The following is a 14,713-nucleotide window of genomic DNA, read 5'->3' on the forward strand; positions in this document are numbered from 1 at the left end:
AGCGGTTTATGGGGGAGTTGTGTCTGGGAGAAGGCAGGTAGCCAGTGGTGTACTAGAGGGCTCAGTACTTGCTTTTCTGTGGTTTAATTTGTACATCAGTGATTTCCCCCCTTAAATCTATAGGAAATGATTTAAGAGTAAATGTTAAGTTGTTTGCTGATGATGCAAAACTGGGAAGTGTGATAGTAAATGAAGATGAAGACATCCTGCAGAATGACTTACATAGGCTGGCTGTATGGGCCATGGTAAATGGCTGTCTATTTAACATGGCCACATGTAAGGTGATGCACTTGAAGAAGAGATCACAAGCTGTGTGCTATACTATGGAACTGAGCTGTAGGAGACTAAGGAGGCTAGGAAGTTGGGAGTGATTGTGGACAGGAAACTGAAGTTTATAGGGTATATTATGAAGGTAACAAAAACAGCATATTAGATTACCTGGTTGTTGAAAAACACACAAACAAGCAGGGATAGAGAGGTTATTGTTCCCCTATATATATATATATAGGGGAACAATATGGAATAGTCTATGGAATGAACCATATGAGAACAGGTTGAAGATTTGTGGGTTGCAGAAACTAGTTGATAGGCAGAAAAGGGGAGACATGATTGAGACATTCAAATTGCTAAAAGGATTCTATAGGATTAATTCAGATGATATTTTTGAGATCAGGACTGGTGGTGGTGGGAGAACTAGGGGACACCCATGGAAGCTGGGCAAGAGCGTGGTTAGCAGGGGTGTTAGAGCTGGGTTCTTTACTTTTAGAGTGGTAAATGAGTGGAATAAGCTGCCAGAGTCTGTTGTGGGTGCTATGACAGTGAGCTAGTTCAAGGCAAGGTATGATAGATACTGTGAGAATGTTGAACAGCTGCGTGAACATGATGTTTAGGGCCTCCCTCGATGAGTCTAAGGACTCCTGGAGTAGCCCGTGGTAATAATAATGATAATAATAATAATAATAATAATAATATATGGCTTTAAAAAGGCCACAGATATTAAAGCCGCATATAAAATAACAAATGCAGAAAACTCCTCCCTTCTTGTTTTTGGAATCAGTATTCATGAATGTATCCCCTTGGGCTCACAACCATCGCTACACATTGCATTGACTATCTCATTCACTTTCAGGATGTGAGCAACTACATTCAGCATTTTGAATCATTCTCCCATTTACTCATTCATCTCAAGGCTGCCTGCACACACACCCTACCTGAATCCCACCCTCCTTCAAAGCTCTAGCTTCAGTGACTCAGCACATCCATACTCTCACTGATCAAAACTTTTTCCAAACACCTATATCAACTCCATATCAATCACTGATATATATGAGCCTTCTGTCCATCAAATTTGCTCTACATATTCACAAGTTGCATACTATATGTTTTGCATAACCTATTTATTGATTCATTTTGATCATGGCTCTTCTTCACTCACCTCTGTCATACCACTGCAGCAGACTAACAGTTGTTCCTCTCTAACTGTTCTTTTCACATGTATCAGCAAGTTTTTCATAGTTTCTCATACCACACTTGTCTCCTTAGGGATCATTTGTACATGCTAAAATAATTATCCCTTTCACTCTTCCTCTCTGCATCTCTGCCAAACCTTTATTATTTTTCTAACAAAAATCCAATTTCAACTAGAATCACTGCTCATTTCGCTTTTCTCATTTTTCCACCCATGTAATCCTACCCATGAAAGTAGGGGAGAAAGACATTATTCTTGTAATAGCCAAAATAGACAACATAATTCTAGTGCTAAACCTCAGAAGCTTGGTTTAAACTTAAGTGTAAAGGTCCAAGTGACCTTATCCAAGTGTAAGGTCACTTCAGGAAGAAAAGATCACAAGTTGTATGCTATATTGATGGAACTAGAATGCAGGAAATTGACAAGGCCAGCGATTTGGGGGTTATCATGGACAGGGAGGTGGAGTTTAGAGAACATATTGCAAAAATGGGCAAAACAGTGCATCTGATTACTTGGATATTAAAAAACACACTGATAAGCAGGCATTAGGGAGGTTATTATTCCTTTGTAAGGCTTTAAATAAGACCATACCTGGACTAACTATGCACAGATATGATTGCCTGGATTCCTTGAGAAAGTAGTGAGAATCCAGAGGCAAGTGAACAAGGGTGTGATAGATCTATAAAACAGGTCTGTAGCATATGAGGATAGATTTAAGATCTGTAGGTTACAAAGACTAATTGATTATGAAAAAGAAGAGACATGATAGCAACACGTAAGTTATTAAAGGGGTTCCATAGGATTAACACTGAAGATTTTTTTATTATTCAGTGTTAATTTTATTATTTTACATAATTTTACATGAAAATTATGTAAAAGTGGTTAGCAAGGTGTTAGGACTAGAATATTTGCTTGGAGGATAGTGAACGGGTGGAATGCATTGCCAGAGGAGATTGCAGTCAGTGTTTTGTCAGTTAATAAGTTCAAGGAGAAGTGTTATAGGTATTGTATGGAATAATGGTTAGTATGGGTCTTCTGGAATGAGTCTTTGACTCCATGGAGATGCCTGAGAATATAATAATAATAATTTCTATTTTAACAGTTCATAAACTGTCGCAGATTGTTTTTTATCTGTAGTAAAGCAGGAATGTGCAATAAGAATGAATTCCCCTCCTTCATTGCCCAATGGATGAGATTTTAAACCAAAATGTCTGTGATACCTTTTGAAAAACTGTTAAATTATATACCATTATCAGTGGATAAACATGAAATTATTTAAAACAGCTACATTTTGATACAATAGTAACAATAAAGTTGTACTGGATTTGCATTTTTAAATATCAGTGACGAACATTACTATTAAAAAACTTATAACAACACCTTCCACAAACTTTCTGTGGAAGGTGTTTGTTGCTTCACTTTTGTAAAGTTAAAATTTTCCATATTCATTACCTTAGAAAGCAAAATTCCCATTTAGAAATCTAGAAATTTGTTCCCATCTAGACATGTTGCAGTCTTTGAACAGGATGGATGTTCTCTATGTTAGATCTTAAGGTCATTAAACGTTTTGAATGATCTAAACATTCTTATATATGTTTTATTTATTTATGTTTTCATGATAATTCCATACATGAAAGGTTACAAAATTATAAAATTTAATACTATGCACAGGGTGGAGTATTGCAGCTCTGTCAAACAGACCAAACATAGTTTTTTCCCTTAGCCACATCAAGACTTCTTCCTGAATAAGGTAGTAGACTAACAATGAAAATTATCTGCCACCTAAAGTTTTTCATTACCCAGTGTGAGACACACTTGAGTGAAAAGCAGATATGTTTTCTACTCAGTCACTCAAGCCTGCATTTTATAGAATGGACATGTCCCTCACAAAGCATTCGTTTCCATGGAGAATAGGGTGTACTTCATAAACTATCTATGCTGTGCAGGTTGAGTGGATGGAAGGAAAGAAGACTTTGCTAACATTTAGATTTGAATATCTGTAATTGTACTTAAAAGTACAATTACAGATATTCAAATTATTGCAAAATGTGCATACAGTAGACTCGACTATCCAGCCTAATGTGGCGGAAGGGCAGTCTGGATAACACAAAAGCCAGATAGGCCAGAGTTCTAGGCCTACCTTTTCACACAAATGTGAAAAGGTAGGCCTAAGATGAAAGAGTCAAAACTTACAGTTTTTAGTTTTTGAAAAAGTCCTTGATAGATGATTGCTTCACCCTTTTAGCCCTCTTCTGTGACACAATGTCCCTCCACTTACGCAAGCAGATGATATCAGCTGGCGTTGCTTCCTCCTGCTCACTAGTGTACTGCAGCACTGCCTCAATCGTCTTGAACCCTTTCGAATGTGGGATGAGATTTTTCCTGTCATCTAAGGATGCCTCCTCCTCCTCCTCTTCTTCTCCCCCCCACCGTGTCACCATTTCCACAATATTGTTGTCAGTTATTTCATCAACTTTGTCGTTTGACATCCATTCTGTAATGTCCTCTGCATCGACATCGTCACAGCTCGGTACATTTTTGAGCAACGAAACAAGTTTATCATTTTCATCTTCCACTTCGGTTTCACACGCAGGCTCAAGGTTAAAATGTCCACCTTCATGGTCCAAAAGAATTTTCCAAGACTTTACAAGTGATATGTTTCGAATCTCTTTACTAACAATTTACTAACGTAACCAGGAACAGTGGCAAACGTATTCTGCACTTGTGGACATCCGATACACAACAGACGAAGCAGGGAAATCTGCACTTTTCATGTCTCAACTTGTGTTATGCATACGGCATGTAGGAGGATTGTAGCAGATGCCCGCTTGCAACGCCTTGCAAAGTAAATTACAGTACATATTCCTCATTCTATCACAGAGAATTATTGTATTATTATAATTCTCCGTGATAAAATTCGGGCTCCGGATAGTACGAAGGCCAGATAGTCGTGAGCCAGATAGTCAAGAGTCTACTGTAGATATATTATATGCTACTTAATAAAATTTTATATTCTAAATGCTTATTTTCTGACACATAGGCTTAAAGGTTTTTAAAGTAACAAAAGGAATTATTATTATTATTTTATTTTTCTGACTTCGATGGAGTCACAAGACTCATTGTAGGAATGTAATAAAAATTTGTGTCAATTTAGTGTACATTAGACATGTGAGAGGGGTGAAGGTGATGACTAATTGCATGAATGTAGGATGCAACAAAAAAAAATTGTATATTCCTGTTCTAGATAATGACATTTTGCTCATTTTTAAAGTGGAAGAATAAAGAGTCTAATATCTTTCACTTACATAGTTTGAAATTATTGTTATCTGAGAATTTACTGAATTAAATATTGGAAATTTTTGTTTAAGCTTTACTGATAAAAAAAGCAGATTAAATTTATTTGCTGATACAAGTAGTTAAAATAATTTTAACAAGATTCTTACATATATTTTGATTTTTGATTTTTATTTTGTTTCAATGTCAAATATCTGCTTTTCATTCATGCTGTAGTGAAAAGAGCAAGCGGAGGACAAAAACCATAGCCAATACAAATGAACCTAAGTGGAATCAGACTTTTGTTTATTCTCCCTTAAGGAGATCAGACCTAAAGACAAGGTCATTAGAAATTACTGTCTGGGACTATGACAGATATGGTGCTAACGATTTTTTAGGAGAGGTAAGCTTTATTTCACATGTGTTTAATCCTATTACAAGGTTAACATTTATATCCTATGTAACTATATTACTTATTTATTAGAATTCATTTTGGAATTTAGAATTCATACACTAACCACTCGGCCTGGTTGGCTGAGTGGTTAGCATATCCACTCTCCATCCAAAAGGCTACAGGTTCGAATCCTGCCGTGGGCATGGATGTTTGTGATTGTCTGTGAAAATACTAGTGGTGATGACGGGCGGTAGATAGCATTGGTGTAGTTGCGATTAGTTGTAGTTGGTGGATTGAATGGTGGAAACAGATGTAGAGCAGGTGCCCTCCCTCGATGAGCTTTCGGACTCCCTGGAAATGTCATATAATAATAATAAAATTTTTCCTGTAAAAGAATGGTGCACTTACTTATCATATGTACATCTCTTACTGAGAGGAAGCAATCTCTGGCACAACCAACACAATACCCCTCTGTTAAATTAGAACTTCTTTCAAATAATACACTTAGTGAAGAAAAATAAATAACTTCTGTATGCTTTATCGGCTGTGCAGCCGACATTTTTGGGAAATTCACAAAGTAACAAAGTAAGGAATCTACTTACAAAATAAACAACATGGCAAATGATGTATATAAAACATTTGCACAGTAGTCAATTTCTGAGCTATTCCACTGTATTAAATCAGAAGTGAATGTCTTGTATTGCTTTAATAGAAGTGTCTTTTCTAAGAATGCAAATAAAATCATAAGTTGAGGTTGGCAATGTTCATATGACTTCAGCAACTTTCTTAAAAGCCCCCCCCCCCCCCCCCGTATTTATTTATGATGTGGGTGGTGGTTGATTTAGTGCTGTAAATGTGTTCATGTTTATTCCAACATGTTCCGTGTCATACAGTAATGGCTCACAACTGTGAACAAATGTTGTGTGGCAGCCAGAACAACAAAAAACAAGACCCAATTATTCTTCTGGTGGTAGGAGATCTAGGGGCCATCCTTGGAAACTGAGCAAGAGTGTAGTTAGCAATGATGTTAGAACTAGGTTTTTTGCTTGGAGAGTGGTGAACAAGTGGAATAGGTTGCCAGAGTCTATTGTGCTACCATGACTGTGAATGAGTTCAAAGCAAAGTATAGATACATGTGTTGAGGCTTAAGTGCTGTGAAGAATTCATGTTAGAGGTTTAATGGAATATTAACAGCACTGAGAAAGGATTAAAACTAATTTTAATACTTCCATCGTCTCCGTCACAGAGACATCTTCGGAGATTTCAAAAACTTTTTGTAACAACACACACACACAAATACAATACAGAGTGAAACTAAAGTCCTATCTAGGTGGTGTGCCCTCTATGGACATTTGCAGGTGGCCTGGGATGTAAAGAGGGATCTCTGATAATTAAAGTTTCCCAAATTTTGGGAAGTTTAATGCAACCATATTTGTTTAAATTAGGTTGATTCCTGAGTGCAGATTGTGATTCAAAGAATACCCTTTCTTTTTTGAATTTACTATCCTGTGGGAAGTATCCAAAACATGGTCTGCAAGGCCAGATTGACCATAATCGTGTTTGCAGATGTAAGAACTGTGTTCTTCTAACCAGATGGATGTTGACCTACCTGTTTGTCCGAAGTAGGCAAGTTTACAGGAACAAGGTACCTCTTTATACACTAGGCGCTGAAAGAGGAGGGAACTGGTCTTTAGTGGAGCGGATAAGGGTAGCAGGTTTAAGGTGGGGCTTAAAAGCTGTATGGAGGTTGTATTTTTTTAATGATCTGGCTATTTTTTCTGAAGTACCACGGATGTAAGGAATGGTGATGGCATTTCTGAAGTCCTTCTGAAGAGATGGTTGGGGAAGGGGGAAGGACTTGATTATTTTTTTAATTTTGTAGTCATTATAGCCATTGGAAAGGAAGGTGTTGTGTATGTGTTTGAGTTCGGTTGAAAGGGCAGTTTTACTGGAACAAAGATTGTGGGCCCTATTGATCAGAGTTTTAATAATGCCATATTGCTGGGAGGGGGTGGTGGTGGTGGGAGAGTTTGTGAATGTATCTGCCTGTACGAGTAGGTTTTCTATACACAGAGAAAGAAAGGTTACCATTAGGAAGGCGTGTTACTAAGGTGTATAGGAAGGGTAAACTATTGTTATTTTCCTTTTCCATCGTAAACTGGATTCTTAGATCTAGATGTTCTATTGAAGTGACTGAGGAAGGAATCTAATGTGTCTGGGCCATGAGGCCAAATAGAGAACGCATCATCTACATATCTTAGCCAGATAGACGGTTTTAGAGGGGGAAGAGTCAATGGCTCGTTTTTCAAAATTTTCCATGTAACAATTGGTAAGAGGGGGTGAGAGGGGGGAACCCGTGGCAGTTCCCTCTATCTGTTTGTAGATTTTGCTCTTCCAAGAGAAATAACCAGAGTTGATGGCAAAGGAAAAGAGCTCTAAGATATCAGAAGGAAAAACATTTTTTAAGAGTGTTAAGGTGTCAATTAGGGGAATATTTGTAAACAAAGAGATGATGTCAAAGCTGACCAATATATCTGTATTATTTAAAGTAAGATTTTCAATTAAGTTTTTAAAATGCATAAATTTCCCAAAATTCGGGAAACTTTAATTATCAGGCAGTTCCCTCTATCTGTTTGTAGATTTTGCTCTTCCAAGAGAAATAACCAGAGTTGATGGCAAAGGAAAAGAGCTCTAAGATATCAGAAGGAAAAACATTTTTTAAGAGTGTTAAGGTGTCAATTAGGGGAATATTTGTAAACAAAGAGATGATGTCAAAGCTGACCAATATATCTGTATTATTTAAAGTAAGATTTTCAATTAAGTTTTTAAAATGCATAAATTTCCCAAAATTCAGAAAACTTTAATTATCAGATGTTGAAAGTTTATTTTTCACTTGGTTAGACTATAATAAATTTAGTTTAATCCTTTATCCAATGTGAGCAAACAAAGTTTGTGCCTGAAAATATCTTCAGGACTGGGGCAAGGAGATGTGTTTTGCACTATGGGAGATACTGAGTTAGGAATGATGTTAGCTTGCTCCACCTTTGCTACGAGTAGCCCGGTGTTGTACTACCTTACCCCAGTCCTGAAGATATTTTCAGGTGCAAACTTTGTTTGCTCACACTTGGATAAAGGATTAAACTAAATTTATTATATTTAATTTTCAGAGATCCCTCTTTACATCCGAGGCCACCTGCTAATGCTCATAAAGGGCACACCACCTAGATAGGACTATAGTTTCACTCTGTATTGTATTTGTGTGTGTGTTGTTACAAAATAGTTTTTGTAATCCCCAAAGATGTCTCTGTGACAGAGACGAAATATTGGAAGTATTAAAATTAGTTTTAATCCTTTCTCAGTGCTGCTAATATTCCATTAAACCTCTAACATGAACAAAGTATAGATACTACACAAATGTTGGATAGTGCTTGGCATAATGTTTAGGGTCTCTCGCGATGAGTCTCAGGACCTCATGGAGTAGCACGTAATAATAATAATAACAACAATATTTTTTAGTGAAATATTCTTCTTGTGGAGTATTTTTTTTATATTATGATGTTTAGGTTGAGCACTATGTAAATTTTCTATTGATTTTTGGTGAGTATACTTTATGAAACTGTAGTGGTGGTGAACGTGTGAGCAGCCTGACTAATTTCAGTAGGAGCATATTACAGTGTAGTTATTGTGTGTACGTTACATGTAACTGCTATAGAAATTCTGTTGATGGTACTATGCTGATCAATCTGGTTAAGTAATCCTAATATAAGTATGTTATTTTAATGTTAGTTCAGTACTAAATATGATGACAAGTTTGCAGAAAATTTGCTTGAAAGGGTACAATCATAAATCTAATATATTATTATTATTATTATTATTATTATTCAGGCCTCCATGGAGTCAAAAGACTCATCGTAGGAGGTCCTTCCTAAGAACATAAAGTCTTTCAAGATTCATCGAGGGGAGGTCCCCCTTAAGAAACACAAAGTCTATCATACCACTCCTTAAACTCATTGACCGTTCTCGCTCTCACCACTCCATCAGGCAATGCATTCCACGGTTCAACCACCCTCCACGCAAAGAAACCACTCCTCACCCTCTTGCTCACAGTTTCCTTTCGTAACTTCCAGGGATGGCCTCTTGTAATCACTCTTTCCCGCTGTTCAACCAAGCAAAAGAACTCCCCAGTGTTAACCCTGTAACCACCTCTCAACAGTTTAAAAGTCTCAATCATATCACCTCTCCTTCTTCTATCCACCAAACTCTGCAGTCCACATTCCCTCAGCCGATCCTCATAACTATGCTTGTACAGTCCTGAAACCATCTTTGTTATCCGTCTTTGTATCATTTCCACAGTTAATTTATCCCCTTCAAATCCTGGGGACCAAATCTGAGAACAATAGTCTAAGTGTGGTTTGATCAGAGACTTATACAATGGGTGATAACCCTTTTATCTCTGCAGGTCAGTGTCCTTCTTATAATTGCAGCAATCCGCTGTGTTACCTTCACCACCTTTGCAATATGTCCCCTAAATTTCAGGTTTCTATCAATCAATGCCAGATCTCTTGTCTCCAGTATAACTCCTCCCATAGAGAATGCAGCATCCCATCGATGTTTCCCAAACCTCAAGACCTTACATTTTGCTGAATTAAACTGACATCCCCATTCATTTTCCCATCTATCTAGCTTATTCAAATCCTCTTGCAGGGCTACCACATCTGCACTATTACTAATAATCCTTTCCAGCTTTGCATCATCTGCAAACAACTGAATATCCCTCTGCAGTCCACTGACAATGTCATTGATATAAAGGTTAAACAATATAGGCCCCCACTTGTAACCCTCTGCCTCCTTGAAACTGCTCCACCATACACAACTCTCTGATACCTATCAGACAGCCAATCCTGAATCCAGTTGACCAATCTGACATCCAGACCCATGTGATGCAACTTAAATATCAGCTTATCATGTGGCACCCTGTCAAATGCCTTTGCTAAGTCTAAGAAAATTGCAGTATATGCCTTTCCCTCATCTAATGTTCTTGTAACTTTATTATAAAAGGCTAGCATATTGCTAAAACAAGAGCGCCCTTTCACAAATCCATGTTGACTCTCACAGATAACATTATCCTCATCTGCCCAATGCTGTATATGGTCCCTCACTACTTTCTCCAAGATCTTAACAACTACTGATGACACACAGACTGGCCTATAATTAGACACTTCCAGTCTGTTACCACCCTTATGCAGTGGCACTATCTTATCTTCCTTCCATTCCCTGGGCACCTTTCCCGCAGCCAGATTTTCATTGAAAAGCCAGGTTAAAGGCACTGTGAGTTCCCTAGCACATTCTCTCAAAATTCATGGTGAAACACCATCCAGTCCCAAAGCTTTACTGACATCCAGAGTACTCAGTATCTGAAACACACTCTCCTCCTATACATCTAAACCTCGAACCAGCACTATCCCTCTAGCATTAAAACTGACTCCTCTAGGATGAAATACTCCAATAAAATGTTCATTGAACAATTCCACTATGTCCTCTGCATCAGTCACTCTATTCCCATTTTTATCCCACAATATCATTCTTCCACAGTCATTTCTTCTCCTACTGGCCACATAGCTAAAACATTCCCTAGGATTTTCTTTGGATTTTAGGGCCAATCTCTTCTCATATTCCAGTTTCGCTTTCCTTACTACACTAGTCACGCTTCTGGCCTGTGTCTTATATTCTTCATGCATCTTCTCTTCACCTGTCTCCTTATATCTCTTCCATAGCCTCTTTTTCGCATGCAATTCCTGTTTAATATTGTTTGTCATCCACTTTACTCCAAATTGTGTTCTCTTCTTGACTCGTTGTATACAACTTACCATTGCTGATAACAAATATTCTTTCACAATTTCCCATGCACTAATGATATCCCAGATTTCCAATTCCTCCCTCCATGAAACTTCCCGAAGTTGATGCCTAAGTCTATTATAATCACCTGTTTTATAATTCCACATAAATTCCCATCTCTTTGATACTCCTGCATGTCTATTCATTTTCCAAGTCAAAACCATATGGTCACTCTCTCCAACTGGTGGGAGAGATGTCATCTCAGTTATTATCAACTCTTCTGATGCTATAACCAAATCCAAAACTCTTGAACCTCTTGTTCCCTCTGTTACATGTTGCCTGAGACATTTGTCCCTCAAAAATTCTAGAAATTCCATTCCCCTATTGCTACATGCATCTTCCTCTCTCCAATTTATACTATTATAGTTAAAATCTCCCATAACAATCATTCTTCTTGCACTTGCCAAACTTAACTGTCTAAACATCTCCTGGTCCCCATCCTCTGTGCTCCTGGGTCTGTAGCAACACCCCACTAAATATCCTGTCTTGCCTACCTCTACTTCACACCATATGCTCTCAAAATCATTTGTCTCACTTCCTTCCAAAACCTCCACTCTTAGAGGACATAGGTCATCACTTATCATAAGCAGTACCCCACCACCATGCTTTCCCCTCCTATCCTGATGAAAAATGCTGTACCCAGCGACTTCTATTCCTGTTATTATATCCCCTTCTGTCAACCACGTCTCAGTGATCCCAATAACTTTTGGCCAAGCTGATGCTATCTGCACCACCAATTCCTCTCCCTTATTCCAGATACTCCTGGCATTAGTATAAAGCATATAAATGCCATTGTTTCTATACCCAGCATTATTCCTTCTAGACTCCACTGGGTTCAGTGTTATCTGATGTCGTTTCCCCTTCTCCCAAGTATCCATTCCCACAAGAGGCTACCCCTGCTATCATCCTACCTGGGACACACGGACTCATTCAGAACAGCAATCGCTCCAGATGTCTACGTCCTTCCTCATTCAAATGTAAGCGGTCTCTCGCATACAATTCTTCTCTTTCCTCAAACGCACTCCAAGCATCCACATATACCAGTCCTCTCTTGTCGCACATTCTCGCTATTATGCCATTCAATATCACCGCTCTTCTGCTGAGCTCATTATTATCATACCTAGGCAACACGTACACTATTTTTCCTCTTTCTGTCTTCTTCCATACAGCCTCAAGCAAAAATCTCATATCTCTCGCTGCCCGACTTACATTACCACTCAAGTCATTTGTTCCTACCATCACAATCATCTCATCCACCCTTTCACCTCTCTTAATTGCCATAGCCACCCTTTCTGTTGTTCCTCCTGGCAAACACTCCTCACGCATCCTATCTTGAACACCACGAATCATTGAGTTGCCATACATTATACCTCTTACCATTCCCTCTCTCCTATTGTTTCCATTCTCTCCTCTCTTTCATTCCCATAAGTCTCTCTCATTCCCTCTCCTCTACTGCTATTCTCTCTTCTAGCATTCCCATACCTCTCTCTCTCCTACTGTTTCCATTCTCTCCTCTTCTAGCACTCCCATACATCTCTCTCATTGCCTCTCTCCAGCTGTTTCCATTTTCTCCACTTCTAGCACTTCCATATCCCTCTCTCATTCCGTCTCTCCTACTGTTTCCATCCTCTACTCTTCTAGCATTCCCATACCTCTCTCTCATTCCCTTTCTTCTACTGTTTCCTTTCTCTCCTCTTTGGCTTGCATTTATCTCTTCCATTCTCCTAATCTTATCCTTCATACTTCTGCTCTCATTCACAAGACATTCCACCTCCTCTTTCAACAATTCTATCTCCCTCTGCAGGTCAGTCACTCTTAATCTAAATTCACTCTTCCAAACAAAACCATCTCCTAAACTTTCACAGTCACTCATGCCTTCCACACTATCAACTATTATTTTCTCATTCATATATATATATATTTTTCATTCTCTCCTATCACACTACTTGTCTTCCTACATTCATTCCCCATTCCTGGAGCAACAAGGTCGGATACTGATATTTCGAATGCACTTATTTCCTCCCACTGCCTGTATTTTGCACACACATGCTCTCTGCTCTCTTTCACAAGCCACATATCCAATTCCCGAGACGCATACATGCCACAAGTACTGCATGCCACAAAGTCCCTTATGATATTGCTTATAATAGAGTTCTTAAATGGTGGAGGACTTGGCGATATGTCACTTGCGGCTGCAGCTGAATCCGCCATCATTCCTTACTGCCCAGTAGCATAATCGTTAATTATTCAATTAATAAAATCCGTTAAATAAATAAGAAAAAAGTACAAACAATTACAAGCAAAACAAAACCTTTAAGTACACTAAATAAAATGAAATATAACTAAATACAGTAATGAACGAAAACTTAGCTTCGTTTTGTCTTCCACCGTTATGCATTCGATTCCGACGGTAACCAAAATATATTATATTGCGACAGCAACTAACTTCCAAAACACAACCACTGAAGTACACTTGTATTCAGAGAAACAATTTAGCACTCAAAAACGTAGAAAAACGTGTAAAAAAATGGACTATTCACCGATTCAAAATCACTTTCTTCTGTACAGCTCAAATTCACCGCCGCGTACTACGGCGATGAATTATTTATGCCTCTATGTCACATATAGAGGCATATGTTATGCCTCTATATCACATATTATTCTGTATTAAGTGAAGTGAATATATAAAAGGGATCTAGACTGAAAATAATAATGGATTAGTGTTAGCAAACAGTTGATATTGTTGTGGTCCATTATCAGCTGGAGTGCCTGCCTGACTGTTTTAATTCCTAATCCTTATTTATGACACAAAACTAATGCATCATTGCTTTCAATCATGAACTTTGTAATAGTCTTGATTCTTGTCAGAAAAAGACACCATGGTATGTTCACAGAGATCATAAACAAGAGATTGTCATTATGTTACATTCCACAAAAAAATTACACTTTTAAACCTTCAAAAATCATCTGCCAATTATTAAGATCTCCAAAAGACAGTCATCCTTTTTTCAAATATGCCAGAGTCTACAACATCCCCTGTTCGTGTGGCTTAAACTATATTGGCTTTCAACTTCATTATATTTAATTGAACTTCATTTACTATGACCATTAACAATGTTCATACCAAAGTTTTGCAAAGAAATTGCTGTTCTATCACATGTAGCTTTCTCAAGAGCAGAGCAATGAAGACTACCATAACATGATAGCATTTTCTTGTTCAGCCACATCTGATTCATCAGAGTCTAAAAGGTCTTATTGAAGGTTACTTTAGAAGGAGAAAGTTTAAGCCAAGTCCACTTTAGCTTAATCGGCTTTTGAACATAACTCCCATATTAACTGCTTTTGATAATTTACTTGCTTGAAAGCCTGGTTGATGTAACATTATTGTATGAGGGAATGACCCTTAGGATTCATAAAGTGGTTCTATCCACGCAGTCCTCTTCTCTACAGCTTATTTTTAGAGAACTCGAGTAATCATTTTATTGTGACATTTAGTGATATGAAGCTTAATGACTTAAAGTTGATGGTTCAATATATGTACTATGGTTAAATTAATATATTGCAGGATATGTTTCCGTCATTGTTAAAGGCTGTGGAATTGTTAAAAATGTTAGCAATTCTAAAAAATCTTACGTAAAAAAATTTTTCTGGAACTTGCTAGTAAGTACCGTGATACTGTGGAA

The 14,713-nt window shown here is 37.8% G+C and overlaps 1 protein-coding gene across 1 annotated transcript in view; it reads left to right on the forward strand.

Annotated features, from left to right (window-relative positions):
- LOC150106868 (regulating synaptic membrane exocytosis protein 2-like) overlaps positions 1–14,713 on the forward strand; it is an 828,152-nt gene that overhangs the window by 353,482 nt on the left and 459,957 nt on the right. The window contains exon 10 of the mRNA XM_090393494.1: positions 4,979–5,144. Within this exon, the coding sequence (XP_090249620.1) occupies positions 4,979–5,144 (166 nt within the window). The remainder of the gene's footprint in view (positions 1–4,978; positions 5,145–14,713) is intronic.

This window comes from Typopeltis vanoorti, chromosome 5 (assembly GCF_054136105.1).
Source record: "Typopeltis vanoorti isolate ZY-2024b chromosome 5, IOZ_Tvanoo_1.0, whole genome shotgun sequence".
Classification (NCBI taxonomy): Eukaryota; Metazoa; Arthropoda; class Arachnida; order Uropygi; family Thelyphonidae; genus Typopeltis; species Typopeltis vanoorti.